The sequence below is a fragment of the Dendronephthya gigantea genome, unplaced genomic scaffold (assembly GCF_004324835.1).
Source record: "Dendronephthya gigantea isolate DGI-Jeju-01 unplaced genomic scaffold, DenGig_1.0 000076F, whole genome shotgun sequence".
Classification (NCBI taxonomy): Eukaryota; Metazoa; Cnidaria; class Anthozoa; order Malacalcyonacea; family Nephtheidae; genus Dendronephthya; species Dendronephthya gigantea.
The window spans coordinates 29,159-46,836 of record NW_021163086.1 but is presented as its reverse complement, the minus strand read 5'-3'; the positions used below and the strand labels follow the sequence as shown (position 1 = coordinate 46,836).

General features: G+C 35.5%; 1 protein-coding gene across 1 annotated transcript; it reads right to left on the bottom strand.

Moving 5' to 3' along the window:
- Positions 1–6,256: 6,256 nt before the first annotated feature.
- LOC114531943 (ankyrin repeat, SAM and basic leucine zipper domain-containing protein 1-like) lies at positions 6,257–17,434 on the bottom strand. Its single transcript, XM_028553541.1, has 14 exons — positions 15,909–17,434; positions 15,140–15,240; positions 14,627–14,749; positions 14,058–14,172; positions 13,155–13,266; positions 11,508–11,642; positions 10,949–11,004; positions 10,568–10,609; positions 10,104–10,179; positions 9,850–9,906; positions 9,670–9,782; positions 8,784–8,904; positions 8,190–8,294; positions 6,257–7,027 (listed from the first exon to the last, which is right to left on the bottom strand). The coding sequence occupies exons 1-14, from the start codon at positions 16,286–16,288 to the stop codon at positions 6,863–6,865; spliced, it is 1,701 nt and encodes a 566-aa protein (XP_028409342.1). The 5' UTR covers positions 16,289–17,434; the 3' UTR covers positions 6,257–6,862.
- Positions 17,435–17,678: the final 244 nt, after the last annotated feature.

The window sequence follows — 17,678 nt, the reverse complement described above, 5'->3', positions numbered from 1 at the left end:
CGCAGTAATAGGATTTTCTGCATGCTACGAATATTCGCTTTGAGTATGTTATTGATCATTATCACAAAAAAATGATTTAAATGTCCGTCAAGAATGTATATTAACTTCTAGGTCATAATTATATCAGCAATTCCACCGAATTATATGTAATTGGTATTTTTGCACAAATGAATATAACAAATCTTTGCTGTTCTATTAATATACAATCTTCGTGGATTGGTCCAAATGTACTCACACGATTGGCCAAAATCAATCACATGGTTTCTTGTTGCCTGACGACAGATCATGGGAATCATAACATATAACAAAACCGAAAATTAAAAAAGATAAGCGAACGTACATGAAGTGAAGTTCTTTTGCCAAATCAGTTGTGCAAAAATCCTAAAATCATGAAAATCATGGTTTATTGAAAAATGACAGCCTGCAACGAAGCTTCTTCAATGCAGGAATGAATGAACTCAAATTGTATATTAAAAGTGTTAGAAACGTTATGTTCATGTTTTGTTTACAAATAAACCTACTTGCTGACCATACAATGAACTCAATATTGCCGATATTGAAAATGCTTTTTAAAAAAACGTATTGTTTGAACTGTGAAGACGACTGTGAACAATTATTTATAAGCTTTACATACAATTATTTATAAGTCTACCACTAAGACACATCCCAAAAAAACTATAATGCGTGCGTTTTACCAAATTTAACGCAAGAGTGCCACACAGCCAGAACACGATTTGGCAATGCAGCACGATTTTTCAATGAAGCTTCTAGCGACGGATCTGTCAGCGAAAGCGTCTGCTTTTCTTGGACATCATACAGCGATAATTGCGGGAAAGACGTCATTGACTTCCTAGCTGCTTAAGAGCGTACTTACATTATACAAAACGGACGTAAAGGTCTAATGCAAATATCAGCTTTTGAAGCCATTAATTAATGTTTGTTATTGCTTATTTTATATACTATTGCTTCAGCTTCAACAACTGAAGATAGAATTCTAGCTTGCGCGCCTCATTGTGCCGGGTTGGCATAATAAGACTGGGGGCTTGTATGTGTAAGTCCTACTTGCATTGTACTTTTGAGAATACTCAATTTTCCGATCAGTATTGCATTATTGCTATACCATGTAGGTGTTTCAAAAAATTAAATGTTTCCGTTGCAATTTTGTATAGTTATAGCATACGTATCCTTGTTTTCAACAGGATATTTGGAGCAGAAGTATATTAAGACTTAACATCAGTTAATGCATGATTATGCAAAATGTCATCTTAAAATAAACATCTTATATACATGCAGGAAGTGGGCCTCTATGCATTCAAGAGATCCTATAGTGTTTTACGTACATATACCCTGAGAAAAAGGCAATAACATATATCAGTATATATATATATATATATATATATATATATATATATATATATATATATATATATATATATATATATATACTGATATACTTTATTGCCTTTTTCTAAAGGTATATGTACGTAAAACACTATAGGATCTCACTATTAGTCTCGTATAGGATTCAAGTATCTGTCAATTGCCAACTTGCTGATTGAAAAAAATCCCTGGATTCCATATTCTTGCTGCCTGGCTGAAATGTTTGTTCGCGAGCAACACTTTGCAAATGCATATAAAAAGTAAAGTTTTACACATATATTACTTTGATTAGTGTTTTGCGTCGGTAATTCTTGAAGTAGCTGACGAAGTGTTAATGTGTTATACATGGGCCCAGTTTGAAAAAACCCCAACTCCAATGACAATGTTTGTCCTCTTGGACACGTACCGAATATAAATTCTGTTTCGTGCAAGACTACAGTATAGCGTGCGTCTTTCAGGCTTTAAAATCACCTAAGCATGCGTAGCCACTTATAACGAGACATGCGCACTCACAAAAGGAAGTTTTTAACAAAGTATTTTTGACGGTGGATATATATAAATACGATGGGTCATTAGAAAGAAACACTGAAATAATTACCTATACGACCTGACCTAAAAGAGTTTTAGACGTCGCGCACGTTTACAGCAACCAATTTCTTGAATTCCCGTCCTGTGTGAATGACGCAACGAATGTCCTTAAAAATAAACCCCACACCATTATTTTGAGACTTTTTATGGACTTGAATGGATTTGAATGCATCATATATAATATTATATATTGCATCATACATGAATATACACATCTTATACATATATACAACGTATACATACGTATACACACATACATATTTATTTATTTAACTTTGCCAATACAAATGACAGGACGTCGAACAGGCGTCTGGACAAAACAAGGACAAAAATGGCAGGGACACCACAACAGTGAAAACCAATTACTGTGGACCCTTAAAATGGCAAGAAAGGTATACAAAGCTATTTACACATAAAGAACTACAAATTTGTTTCGAAAGCACTCTGGCGAGTGCTCTCTCGTCAGGTCTATATTGTGCCAGCTACCTTCGGTTTTATTTATGTATACATGACCTGCCTGGCCTGAAGCCAGCTTACTGATCCCGGAGGGTGCGATCTACTGGTCCATTCAACCTTTCCAAGATGATTGTATAATATATAGTAATATGAGAACAACTTAATGCTATGCAAATTTAAAGTAAGTATAAAAATGAAAAGTAGGCTGAATATATAACTATTGCTATATAGGTAAAAATTTAATCGCGGTTGACCCAATATTTAATTATTAAGCGGCAGGTAGAAGTCGCGATTTTCTTTTTGAGACACCCTTTATAGCCATATATAATATGAAATACAAAATATGAAATAGAAAAATTCGCACAAATTGTTAGGAAATATTTCTTCACATTTCCACATGTCTTCCCATGTCATATAACAAAAATAGAAAAGACCTTCAGTCAAATGTTAACTTAGAACTACATAGTAAACAGAGACATACAGAATTACACTAAGTATTTGTCAACTCACATCAATCATAACGTTATTGAAATTAAAACGGCAATGCCTTGATCGATAAGGATGAAAATTCTTACCGTGACAGTGCATTAGTTAATTATGTTGCAATAATTATACAATATATATCCATACAAGGACGTAACTAGAACGATAATTGGAGGTGTATATTCATATACTCAGTTCAGTTCGACGGATTTCTATTATCAACTATTGCACTTACAAAAGAAATCCGTCGGGCAATAATTGAAAATACACCCTCCCCCCAACTATTGTTCTAGTTACGCCACTCACTGTATCGATATTTTGCCTGGTTTTCATATATTGAAATTCATCGGCGACGACAATTGTATGTGACCGTAGTCATTGATACATAAACAGATTTGTCTATTGAAAGAAACTATCTATTTCAATTCATCACCGACATTGGATCGTAGAACATCGCCGATGAATTACTACGTATGATAACTTCTAAAATACCTTGTTTTTAGATCATTAACACTTGTACTCTTAAGAAATGATAGGTGGGTATAGTTCTTGCCATTTATATAGCGATGCTGTTTGGAACTCGACCAGGCAGAAGCCATGTATAAGGACTGATCATACCACTGTTTCTCTCGTGAATCTTTTGCGTAATTTTGTCAAGCTCACTTTGGAATTTCGCAATGGCAGCCTGTGCCGAGGCATCACCAAACAAACTGTCAGAGAAGTCGCCAAGAAATTTCTAAATGGAGAAAATTAGCCACTTTTAACTATTAATTATGAGGCTTATTTAAAACCAGTTTAAATTTAGCGTTTATGCATGCTTTGTTGCCTTAAAGGTGTTTTCACGCCGTCAAGAGCCCAAGGGCACCAAATATCGTACACCGGATACCAGTCTAAGATTGTCTAAGATTACGTGTAAAATTGGATTTTTGTTGCCTTTGAAAAGACCTTTGTTATTTATCGCATTATCATGCTTTAATAGCTACAAAAGATATATTGTACAATATTAACCTCTGTGGGATAAATCGTAGTTAAGGCATTCACAACGGAAACCACCACACCCGCTTGGTGTTTATTTGCCAATGAGGACATGATCATATTCATGTCGACCTTTCCTTTTGTGGTAGGCGGTGGTTGTCTCATCAAACTTGGAGAATTGGGATGGAAACCGTAAGTTGCCATTTGCGAAAAATTAACAGCAGCATGTTGACAAGAGCAGGTAAATATTACGATACATAGAAAATGGATCAGCTCTCCACGCTTGCTGAAAGATTTTGGGACTTTCTTATCAACATAGTGTCAACATAAGGTATGTTTTCCGCATTTCATGAGTAATTTCCACAATCAGGACTGTATTATGTTGAATTTCGAATGATCCAATAGCCACTTGTAACAACAGAATATGAGAACAAATATGAAATGTATGGTATTGGTGAGTAGGATTTGCTCTTATTTGAGGATAGTATTCTGTATTTTTGCTACAGACAAGTCGGCTATGTTATATTGGATAAAAAAGAACCGATTATACTGTATAAATACGTATGTACTTATACACGTTCGTGCAAGTTGTAAGAAATAATCCTATAATCAGTAAATAACCACTTACACTAATTATAATTTCACAACTCCGTAATCTCGTGCGAAGTTATAAGAAATCAGGGTTCACGAGTCGTAGATAAATGAATAAGAAAAAGCGTTTTCTTATTATTTCTACTGAGCAATTATCTAGAAATACTAGCCCACACTAGGTGCCAAAGACTATCATTTAAATACATGTAATAAAATGCCACACTATTCGTAATCACACTGGAATTTACTTCCTCACTATGCGGGTCTTAAGAGATATACTATTGCTTGAGTCAGGATTCAAGGCAGGACTCGAGCCAGGACTCGAGTCAAGGACTCGAGTCAAGGACTCGAGTCAAGAACTCGAGTCAATTAACCTTTCTCACGCAATGCGACCAATCCGCCATATTTGGATGACATATAGTTGATTTTATAATAAATCATTTTATGAAATAAAAATTGGGGGTAACATAACTCGTAACCAACAGGTAATTGCTGTCCAAAATATCGGATGCAAATCGTTAATTTTCATTTCTGACCATGGCATGGAGAATAAAAACACATTGTGTTTCTATTATCCATTGTTTTAACTTTCAAATCTTCACGATTTAATGGTGCATGCACCGTAATGGTAAAAGAATTAGCCTTTCTAACGCTATGCGACCAATACAATGTTGCTGACTAACTAGAAGCTTTGCAAAGTTCTGTTTTTGAATTCATTTAGCGATTTAAAAATTGTGGACTCAAAAAATGGTATCATAAATAATCACATTTAACGAATTCGGAAAAATTCTAGTCTACTTAAAACCTGCCGCACACGAGAGCAACTAGCCGAGCTAATAATCACTCGTGGCTGTTGGCGTAAGCAAATTTTTCTCTTGTGCGGACAAATTTTAAGCGCTTTTGTTCATTCGTGGCACTTTATTCTGGAACGAATGAACAAAAGCGCTTAAAATTTGTCCGCACACGGGAAGAACCATTAAACTGGGAAGAACCCGCTTATACGCCAACATGCAGGCACGCGGGAAAGAAGGCAATAGAAGTTTCCATCAGCAAGACGTAGATGAGTCATTAAATCGGAGCTTGTCGGCTCGAGTCCTGACTTGAGTCCTGACTTGAATCCTGCCTCGATATTTAGGTACCCTCGGGTCTTAATTAAATAATCATCTTGAAACCACAATATGGCTCAGGTCCTCAAATAAAATTTTTGCCCAAATTTCTCATGTATCGAATTTTTATGGTTATAAGCACTAGTTCATATTCACTTTAAGAACCAAAATGTTGTTAGATATTCGGACAACATAACGTATTTTAAAAAGTATATAGAAGTTCAAAATGTAAACAAATCGTTTGTATACATTTGGACTTGACTTCCACTTTAAACTTTGAAGTAATTTATTTCACGAAAGGCATAGAGGAATGATGAAAGCAAGAACATAAGACAATGTTAAAATCTACTAAGGTTTGTACGTTTTCTAAGCTTTCTTTAAAAATTTAGAAGTGTTAGGGATAACTTAGGTGATATCGTTAGGGATATCTGTGTTTAGAAAAAGATAGGGATAGATAGGAGTAAAATATAGGACAATAAATAGGAACAATTGAGTACAGTAGTAATATTTTTAAGCCTACCTTCTTGTCACCGCCCGCGGGTCCTGCCTTCCCGAGCAACCAGCTCCCTCCGGCCCCGACTGACGCCCCCATTACTAAGTTTTGTTGTACTAATATATGTTGTACTAATATACACTACCTAATTATCCACATCTATCCACTAATTCCCCTAAATTTCCATAAACATTAATTTGGATGATCAACCGAATATAACTATTACCCAATCATGATGAGGAACAGTACCTTCCTCTTCTTGATCCCTTCAACTTGAACGTAATCGTCCGTGTTTTTACTACAAGTATAACTGGTGATGGTTGGAAGCCTACGGCTATTTATTCAACCTTATCTTACTATGCATTATTTACAATGAAAATTTTGATTTAAACGAGATTCGAACCGCCCGGTGGCTCGGTAGCCTTAGAAACTTGTCGAGAAATAAATTGGTAATTACAGATAAAATCTGCGAGAAAGAGATATACGAAATAATGGGGTAAATATGTGGGAAGGGAGGGAATATATATATCAATAATTCACGAACTGCTGTTGGTTTTGGAATAGTGGTAAGGCAGTTTAGGCTGACCGACATATTTTGCCAATCCATAGTTTAAAACGAAGAATATAGAAAATGACGCTTCGTAAGGGGGATGTTTATGCAATATTTTAACCCAATTCGTTTTTTCCATGTACAAATTAAACAACAAATATTTTTATAGCACTTTTTACAACATAACTTTGTGCAGCTAAACTAAAGTGCATCATGCATGCTACTTAAATAAAAAGGGTTTTAGGTTCTCGAGGTACCATTGAGTATCAATGCAGCAGTCAAGCCAAGTCCTAAACAACCGGCAACAATCAAAATATGAATGTTTGTCAACTTGTTTTGTTTTCTGTCCTTGTCTAAGTTTTTAGATATAAGATCAGCTGCGACATTTGGCACGCCTGAAGATATCTAAAAAACAAAACGGGAGCAAAAACTTATTTCTCACCTTTTAACTCTTAATTCCTTCTCCTTAAAAAACGTCCGTTGGTTCTTAATATATATACGCTAAATGAACATTAAATTTCATTCTAGACTTTTTAAATCGCCTATACAATTTGAGACCCTCGGCGGAAAGCAATCTTAGCTTAATTTTTAGAAATTCTCTTTCAGAAAAGGTCTTTCAGCTTGATGTACAGCTCATGCTGCAAATAGAAGGCATGCTAAGGGAGTCATCTGTATAGTGATTAAGATAAATTAAACGCGGCTTGGTTTTAGCAGGGCGTATATGAGATAGGGCGGTGAAACAGCAATATATAACCCCTGGGGCCGGTTGTTCGAAAGGCGTTTAGCTTAAACGATGGATAAGCCAAAGTTTAAAAACACTCTCATACATCTCGTGAATGACTGAACCTACATCTTATGCATTTAATATATATAATATGTATACTTCCATTGACAAACTATTTACATCGAAATATTTCAGCTCAGTTGTTCAATAAATAAATAATTTGGTTTTCTATGTTTGACTTATCCACCGTTTAAGCTAAACGCCTTTCGAACAATCGGCCCCTGATGTATATCTGATGCGCGTACTGCCCCCTGTGTATTTTAGTTCGTACGAGTAGTTAGACGCATTAATGTCGTTTGTATGCTGTGTGCAGCAAGCTATTGCAAAAAAAGGTTAATAAATTAACGCCGTGAAATATGAGAGGATGGAATTAAGATCTCTGTCACCCAGCACGTACTTAAAAAATATGAAGTTTTGTCTAAGTTATTTGTCACATTCTAACAAAGAGCGAAAGGAAATCCACTTTTACATAAGATAGTATGCGGACTGCGGTACCCGCATTGACCGGGCTGCCTATGATATATCAATGTAAAAATGCCTATAAACGACAAAAAGTAAATAATAATATATAAAAATATATACCAACGTGCAAAATAACCGTTTTATTCTATTTAGTGGCAAAAACGTTTTTGGCGTCGATCTTATACGTATATCTGTAGACCCTATATATCTCGCGGACCCCACTCCTAAAGTATATCACACGATGTTTCGCCGCCCTGGTATTCCTGAACATTATATTATAAGGAATACAATGACTTCGCCCAAGTATGATTTTGAAGTTACCTCTTCAACAGAACACTGTAATCGTAATATTTCGCCAGATATTCCATTCACTTCGGTTAATACATCCTCAGTTCTGGCCAAAAACTGCCGGCAATGCTCGGTATCCTGAAAATTATCATATTTGTAACAATCTCTGAGTCTCTGCCTTCACGATTGACCAGCGCCTTACGAAAATTTTAACAATAGCGTCTTCAACAATTCCGACGTGCGTCGATTAAGCGCCGAATTTGAAAATAATTATACTGCGGTGCTCATTTGGGGGCGGCGCTCTTTAAGAAAAAATGATCGCAAATGCGGCGCACAAACGAGTAAAAACGCTATATATGCATGCATGGGGACATATTCAATAAAGTAAATTAGCATTTATTACTGGAAAGATTTCGGTCCGTTAACCCGGGCCTTCATGAGTGCAATCAATAAAGTTTGTATACTATACAGAAGAAGAGGTTATATATATATATATATATATATATATATATATATATATATATATATATATATATATATATATATATATATATATATATATACGTACATATATAACTTGTCGTTACAAGTTGTTTTAAAAGAGCGTAGTTGTTTAAATGGTGATACCTGTATGATGGTGGTTGGACCAGCTGCTCCAACCAAAGATTTGGTAACGTATCCAATACTGCATTTGATATATTGAAGATGTTTTTCTACATTAGCTAGAACAAGCTTTAAATCGTCGCTCCTGAAAAGGAAAATAGATATTTTTTTCAAATTAACACTTTGCAGCTATTACAAACTGAATTACGTGTTGCATGTACATAAACACAAAAGTTATTGTACTATTTAAAATACATAACAATGTAATAATTAATTAAGGAGGTCGTACGAGACATATTTAAAACCTAAGTAGAATAGAATATAAAACTATATACAAATTCACGAGAATTCTCTGATACTAGCATGAATAAAATATATTAAAAATCTATTGCTTCTTGCAATAAATAGGTAGTTGAAAGTTACGCCTACATCTTAAATCATAGGTAACAGAGTCTCTTGCAGTAAGCTAGAAAGTTTGTGTGAAGGGTTGTTAGATATTAGATGGTAGAATTTTTCACAGGCTTTACGATGAAAGTAAATGCACCATACAGTATGCTGGGGTACTTATGTACCATTTAACTTTGGGAATAGGAAATTCTGGTCGGAAAGGCAAATGATACAAAGGAATTCGTATCGAAAATTTCTAAACTTTTCGAAGGAAAGTTCTTGTACCATTGGCTTTTCCAACTGGAATTAGCGATTCCCGAAGTAAACGGTAGGCATCCCGAGATGTCGAATATATTAGGAATCACTATATTATTATATACACAAAAAATGCAGTTGAAATTGAATGATCAGTACGCCAGAAATGTAAAATTGTATTCCAATAATATCCTCGCTTCCTATACACTCGCCCAATAAAATTAGAGGAAGAAAAATATCAGGAAATATAGCTGCAAATGAGCCTTACGTTATCTGATTGGTCGCCTCAGATGGAAGACTAGATAAATCCCACTCTTTCGTATGTACATCGTGCGTAGCTGTTAAAATCTTCTTACGAATACCGATTTGACTAATGCCAATCTAAAACGTAAGGATTTACTTTAGAAGACGTAGACCAACAGCGTACGAATTGAATTTAAAATCTGACCTGCTGAAGTTCCGCATCTGTTAATTGCAGAAAGCCATCAAAAGTTATTTTGTGATCCTGCAAGAAAAATATTGGTACCGTTACAATAATCGTACTGGTTAATCGTATCTTTCTGATAGAAAGAGTGCGGTATACGGTGGATTTAGGTTGTGGCCAGAAGTAGTATATCAGATATGACACAGAACAGGCACGCCTAAAATAATATATTGAATATTACTGAAAGTAAAATTACAGCAGTAGTTTACAACATATACCTGGAATAGGGGAACAAGGTGGCCTAGTTCCAGTCCAAATAAAAAAAGCTCTAAATCCCCATATCGTACGCAGTCACTACAAATGTCAGTATGTATGCACATGTTACTTGACTCAGATTACTAAAATACAATGTCTTAACTAAAAGGAGAGTATCTCCTTTATCTTTGGATTATAAAAGGCGATGAGGGATATCAGGACGAAGGTCCTAAAATTATTTTCTATAATAGACTTAATAAACTAACAGACATAATACGAGAGAAATGTACTGCCAACCTGCATAAAAGGTAAAATTATATACTTTAATTTTGTCATGTCAATAGAGTAATATGAAAGTATTTCACTACTATTAATAAATAGCATTTACTGTACATGCATGGGGGAAATGATTGACATGCATGATACTTCTCCATATATAGTTCGAAGAACATAAAAAATAATAACATCTGCACTATACTGTATTCACCTTTTCTCGCCGTGTCTTATCTCAGATCCTGTATTGTTTTGCCTACATAATATAAAATAATGCATCGGAAATCTATATACTACTTCCAGAGTTTTGAGACCGGGCGCGTCATTCTCTTTCATTTAAACCACGCTCAATCACAAAACATACTCTGTAAAAACAGTTAAAAACAGCTAATTTCAAATCGGTTGTTTTTTAATCATCTCTGGATCAATTCTATTTGATAAAAAAGAATTGGTTTGCGTCAATCGATAATTCTTTTTGAATAACTTATTTACCTAATAAAATAACAAGTATATTTGAGGTAACCAATTTAAATTGGTATTGTTTTTTTGACGTAATAAGGTAAATTTTATGGGTCTATATAAACTAAGGACTTACGATGCTTGCTCTATACGTCTTCCTGGATTTACAATGCTATTGAGAACATCTGCGACCTAAACGTCAGGTAAGTCATGCGGAAATCAGAAAAGACTGCAAGACTTGAATGTCGAAATCATAGTTATCATACACTTCTTAGTTGACACTCAGGGACTTTCATTTCAATATTATCTATTTGAAGACCGAGTATGAACCACTAATGCAGAAGGAATTTGAAAAATTTCGAAAAGGATGTAGTTGACAAAAATGTTTATTAATTCCCCATGAACCGAATTGTAGTAATTTGAATTCTTAGCGACTAACTGAATAGAAGTTCCCAACAACTCTCACACTACAATCAAAACCTAACACCAATTCTAAATTCCATTTTATTCCCAAGAAAATGTTTGATGTAATATAAGCATGCAAGTGATCGCAACAATCTTCAATTCTTAACACTTATCTAATTCTGCAACGGCTAGATTCAATATATTAAATTTTCAAATCTGAACTATATATAACACATTGTATGCTGCGATTAAGTGTGTATTTTACATGCTGGCATAAAAAGCAAACTTACGACCGTAAAGCCTCCATCATACGCCAAGTCTTCAGCGGACTGTCCATCGTTCGTGTATAATCGAGGATTTGCATTTTCGTCCAATAACATTCGAACTATCCTACCTTTGCCACGACTAGCCGCCCATCCAAGAGCCTAAAGTGAATCAATGTCCAGCAAATCAGGTTCGATTGTGTTGGTTTCGAAACGGAAGAGACTAACCAACGGATGTTTTCTATAATATTGTATTGGCAAAAACAACCTTGTTATTTTCCGCAGCCACAACCGCTAAACCAAAATGCGTAAGTTTAGTCAGCAAATGCGCAATGCGGTTTCCCAGCCTAACCTAGCAATGTCCGTTGCGCAAAACAACATTTCTAGATCCATTGCACGTTCCGGTATCGCTCTGCATAAATATAAGAGACTCAAGCAAACTTCAGTCAGTGTTTAACGTGGACCTGCTTGTGAGTAAGCAACTGTCGTTGGTGCCTTTATAAAATAATTGGCGCGTCAATATCTATTCACGTTGGTACTCTAGAAATCTACATACTCTACGCTATTTTTCTATAAAGGTTTGGTGCGTGCGCAAACCAAAGTAAGTAAATTTGTTAAATATAATTGTTATTCTATGCGCTATGTTCACATTTTGCGCCATTTGTTTATTTTAGTAATCTGCGCATAATTCTTTGCTATAATGTGTTAGTTTGCATGCTGCACGTTCTAGTTAAGTATCGCTATTCCAAAACGCTAAATTCGCTGATTATTTTGCATGCCTAATTCAGTGTGTTTTGTTATATCATTGATAGCCACGTATATATCGGCAATAGTAATTTGTAGTGTTAAAGCATGTTATTCTCAGTATAAGTACTCGTTAATTGTCATATCATATGTATATCCTAATTAGCTTTCTGTGTTATATAGTCGTTTATAGTTAGTTTGTTTAATTGTTATATTCTAGTTCGAACCGATATCCAGTCGATTCTCAATCGATTTCCAGTCGATTCTCAATCGATCTACAGTCCGTTTCCAGTCGTATTATCTACGGACAATCGTTTCTAGCTCGACTGTGTTATCCCAACGACGAGCTCGTGTTTGTCAGTCTGTACCTGTAGTATCGTTGATTTATATTAAATCCTCAGAACATTGTTATCAGAATCGTCTGTCGAGTTCGTTTTGTTATCCACGCACCCGTCTATTTAGTAGTTTCGTTTGGATTATCGTTGCTATTCAAATTCTGTTCAGACGAAAGCTACAGATTGGTGATACGGGAGGCCTTTCTTATAATGACGTTAAACACGGAAAGTTTGATGTTACACGAAGTTTGATTAGCTCCGCAAGACTAACGAGACAATTAAATTTTGTTAACATCAAACCCATATAGGGCTGTCATGTGTTCACTGTATTCTTTTAAGCTTGTCAAATTGAACTGTACGTTTTAAAATGCTGCAGTCCAACGAATTGGAAAATTACAACAGATACTAAAAATGTTCTTCGCAAAGTGCATGGCCCGCCGGCAAAATCCGACTGGAATGATAACTCAGGGAGGGGGGATGTTGAATAATCGTTTTTAGTTCTTTTGCACGAATTTAAATTCGAATTATAGAGGTAGAGTATTTGCAGTATGCATTGAATTGGCCCGGCGTAATGCCCTGAGGAAACAAAATTTACCGTCCAGCCTCTCTGATCTTGCTTATTCACGTCGGGTTTATGACGCAATAAAATTTCCACGATTTTCTGCCGACCATTTCGACAAGCATACATCAGTGGTGTCATATGATACCTACAAAAAAATACTTTAAGAAAAACCCAACTACAGTGAGCCTTACGTTTGGAACTAAACTCCAAAAAACTCACATGATGCGAAAAGGGTCTCTTTGATTCTTCCAGACGTCGAAATGGTCTTCTATCTGACCTCTTCCTCATTATTCCCAGAGATATTGAAACAGGTTTAGGTTAGAATTCTTTCGTTGCCCTGTACTGATTGATATTTCTTTCTGTTGGGCTTTTTTTTCTGTCACATGGTGCCCTATCTTGTTCAAAGATAAAGTCTGAACCGCAAAGTTCTCTCCACCTTTCAGAAAGTCCCAACATACAGAAAATGGTATGTTTGGCTTGCATCTAAAACTTTCCTAATAGATGAGATGGCTTTGTGGTGGAAATTATATCTTCCAGTAAGATGGGGCACCATGTCATACAGAAAAGAGCCTGAAAGAAAGTGATTGACCAGCTATAAGAGACTCTAAAAGATTGCTGACCTCATTGAATATTTTTGAGAATAAGTGAGGAAGAGGTCAGATAAAAGACCATCTCGACATGTGGAAGAATCAAAGAGACTATTTTCACATCACATGAGGCTGTTGATCCAGATGTAACAAACAAACTTGTTAGGTCAATGACTAGGCAATGTGCTGCAATAATGGTCTCTCATGGTGGCTGTTCCAAGTGCAAGACCACTAGAAGTCTTTCTGCCTAGCATGTCTTGCAATACCATGAATTTTATTAACAAGTGGTAATTTGACTAGGGGCCTAAAACTTTTGCACAGTACTGTAGATAACAAGGAACAGTGATACCTGTCATGAGAATTTATCTTAGCTCCCTTTTCTATCAAAATGCTTAAACATTCTGCTACTCCGTCTTCTGCATCACTGTCTGAAGAGCATGCAGCCATCACTACTGAAAACATATCTAAAAATATACAATAGTAGCAAAACAAAAATAAAACCGGGCTGATTATTGACTTTCTCTACAAAAGAGCCTTATTTACATTTTGCATAATTAATCATTAATTACAATTAATCTATTGATCAAAATTGTACATTTATTGTATATATTATTACAAAATATAATACAAAGCAACCCTTAAAGCCAATTAACATTTAACCTACTGATTTACCAGCCTCTAGGATTACATTATTATACCTAGTGATTCTGGTGGGAATTTTAATGTGAAAATTGCTTCATGTTTGTAGGTGGAAATTAAGTTTAAATAATTATGAAATTTACTGTATGATCAAATTACATTGCATAATTTGCATGGCAATCACAGTTGCTGTTTAGGTTTGAAAATGTAAAAAAATTAATTATTACAAATATATCAAGCAAAATTGATGCAAGGAAAATACTTTTTTATGGAACTGACCTTTTTGAAAGTTTACATTCGCACCACGTTCAGTCAGAACTGTGACCATTTCAGGCAGGCCACAGCTTGCTGCATGCATCAGTCCAGTCCAACCAGATTTTAAAATACAATCTACTGAAATTCCTAAATAATATAAAGACATGGCACATTCACATATTTATAGGTTATAATTATTAGGATGTATGTAATACAGATAGAACTGGAAATAAATAAAGTGGGGGGCTAGGGGGTAAATCTCCTCCCCCAATGTTTTAGTAAGAGTGCTGCCATATTATATTGCATCTATCTAAATTTTAATGAATATCAGAATTTATAAATTTGTCAACTTTTATTAACCAGTGCTATAAAAATTAGAATTCCAAATGGCAGCTATAATTCCCTTTTGCCGGAAACTTTGTAATGTTACCCCCCCCCCCCCCCGTATGGCACATCTTCCGCTGCCACTAAAAAACCCTACCCAAAAAAGATGTAAGGTGTCAACACATTAATGCACTATTGCCAAAAAAAGTTCACCTTTATCCAAAATATTGTGAATCACACCAAGATCCCCATTGACAATGGCAGCTCGGAAATCTTCAGCAATTTGAGAGTTCTTTTCATCAGAATTCTTTTTCCTGGAATGAGGGAGAAGATTCAGATTTTGCCCAAGGGATATCCAAAACAGAGTGTACCTTCCTCCCCAGAAATTTAGATTTCAAAATGCGTTCATAAAATGTGCATTTACATATGGGATTTTTGCATGTGAATAGAACTGAAGGCTCGATTTTCACTCTTGCTTTATTGTATTACATTGAAAATCATAAGAATAAACAACACATATGTAAGTTGATATCCTATAAATATTCTATCCTCAGCTAGGATTTTGGCAAGCAATTTGGAACTGGGGTGTCATGAATGTGATATTGCCCAACTTTTCATAATGAAAAACGACCAATGTTCTTATCAGGTACAGGGATGTATTGAATCTTTATTTCAACATAGCCTGATGAATATAAATAATTAGGCTCCTGAAGCCTAATGATATCTAAATGACATGGGTGTGGAAATTTGGTCAACATCCGTTGAGAGATTTAGAAAATTTTTTAAAGCCTATAACGCCTCTAGACTTTGAAAGCAGCCTATTTTAAGTATGACCATATAGGTTAAATTTGATACTATATTTTCTGACCATTAACTAAGCAATTTGACCAACGTTTTGTCATTTTTTCAACATTTTTGCCACATGTTTTGACACATCCAGTCATTACACAGAGATCATGCTTAATACATATAAAATACGTACGCTTTGTCCTTTGCCCGCAAAAATAGAAAGTTTCCCTGTCCTTTACTTTTTTTAACCTCAGAACTGTTTGTTTTACCATTGTTTTGTGATTTGGTTTCGGAAAAACCTCCTTTTCCCCGCCCTCGACCTGCAGTTCCCATATTAACTGTTGATTTCAAATCTGATGGTGATCCAAAACCGCCGTTGAATCGCGAGGTTTTAAGCGATGGGTTTTGTGCGGCATCATTCTTCTGTTGTGATTTCACATTTGTTGTACTCTCGCTAAATTTGGTTGCGGGATAGGAATTATGTGCAGAATATTCCGGATCGTAATGATCACCGAAGTCAAATTGATCATCATCCCAGTCATCTTCGTAACCTGCTGGCCCGAAGTAACTCATAATGAAATAATGTCAATCGTTCAGCCTGTTTTTCACCAGTTCACCTAGTCTTTCACCTGTTTTCTGTCTGTTTTCTTCCAAGGTGCGTAGCTTTGTTTAGAATTTTGATTATTTGCATCTTGCATCTTTTTCCTATCTCCTTCGCAGGCCCTTTTCGGGCAAATATGGCGGGCGGTGATATTTTGCGGGTAGGAGAAATTTAATATAGCTCAGTGGTAGGAGATCCTTTTCGATTATATGCATTAATTATTAGGCCTCTGGACGCAGGTTTCCTCTCCAAAAAGGAAATACCAAATAAAACAATTATTTAATTAGGTTTTCGCATGATATCGAGAATTATCAAGCCTCAGTTTGCGTTATAATGCAAACTTCGGGTTGATAATTCTCGATATCACACTCAATCTCATCCAATAATTGTTAATTAACGTATTAATAACTTGGGGGAGCTTGGGGGAGCTTGCGTGGGTTAATAAACAGAGAAATAACATGAAGTGTAAAAAAATATTCACCGCTGTTGAACAAGACAAATACATTGACCGAATTTGGATCTAAAATATTGGAGGAAATGCAAGAGAGAAAATGCAATAAAACAAGGAAAAAGTTCAAAATAATTCAACGAAAAAAGCCGCTCTTAATACAAAAATGTCCCTTTGAGTCAAAATACTGGTGGCAGTTGAAATAGAAGATGGCTAATCTTTGCTAGGATCGTAACTTGGCATTGACACGTCTCTCGAAGCAAAAAATATACTCCGTTGCTGCCCAAATGAAAAAAAATAAAAGCATATTGAAAGTTTACAAGCTTCGACGGGGCCTTTTCTGAGTGGATAACGGTTGACAACCAGAACCTTGGTATGTGTTGATTTTAATGTTTTCTCACTTCTCAAAAGCTCAAGACGCCATTTTTAAATATAGCTACGATTTGGAAAGTAACGATGCCCTTGAGGATAGACTGGATAGTTTACTACACTTTTATACAACCGGCTTAACCACTTGATTAAAGTTAACTAATTTTATCTACTTTTAACTACTTTTTAACCGCAGTTAGCGCTAACTACGTTTTTATACAACGGCCCCTGACCATAGAGCTCACTTGCACTTCGCCTTGCATTCGCGCGCTTATAAGGCCTGGAACTAGGAAGACGAATTCCAATAAATATTTTTGAAATAATATAAGCGATATATGGAGTTCACTGCATAATAGCTGCCATCTTAAGGCGGATTTCCACTTACAGCGAAATCGTTCGCTAGCGAAATATTTGCATATTTTCTTTTGAATTTTAACAGCATAAGTAAATTAGTTCGACTTGACTGTTCTCAATTGAAAAGAAAAAATGCAAATATTTCGCTAGCGAACGATTTCGCTGTAAGTGGAAATCCGCCTTTATGCGTT

Bases quoted from the DNA above. Each gene is read 5' to 3' on its own strand.
- LOC114531943 (XM_028553541.1), bottom strand. From the start codon at position 16,288: ATGAGTTACTTCGGGCCAGCAGGTTACGAAGATGACTGGGATGATGAT. The intron at 15,241-15,908 runs GTACGTATTTTA...CCCTCATTCCAG, and splicing joins TTGCGGGCAAAGGACAAAGC to GAAAAAGAATTCTGATGAAA. The intron at 10,180-10,567 runs GTGAATACAGTA...TGACATTTGTAG, and splicing joins ATAAGACACGGCGAGAAAAG to TGACTGCGTACGATATGGGG.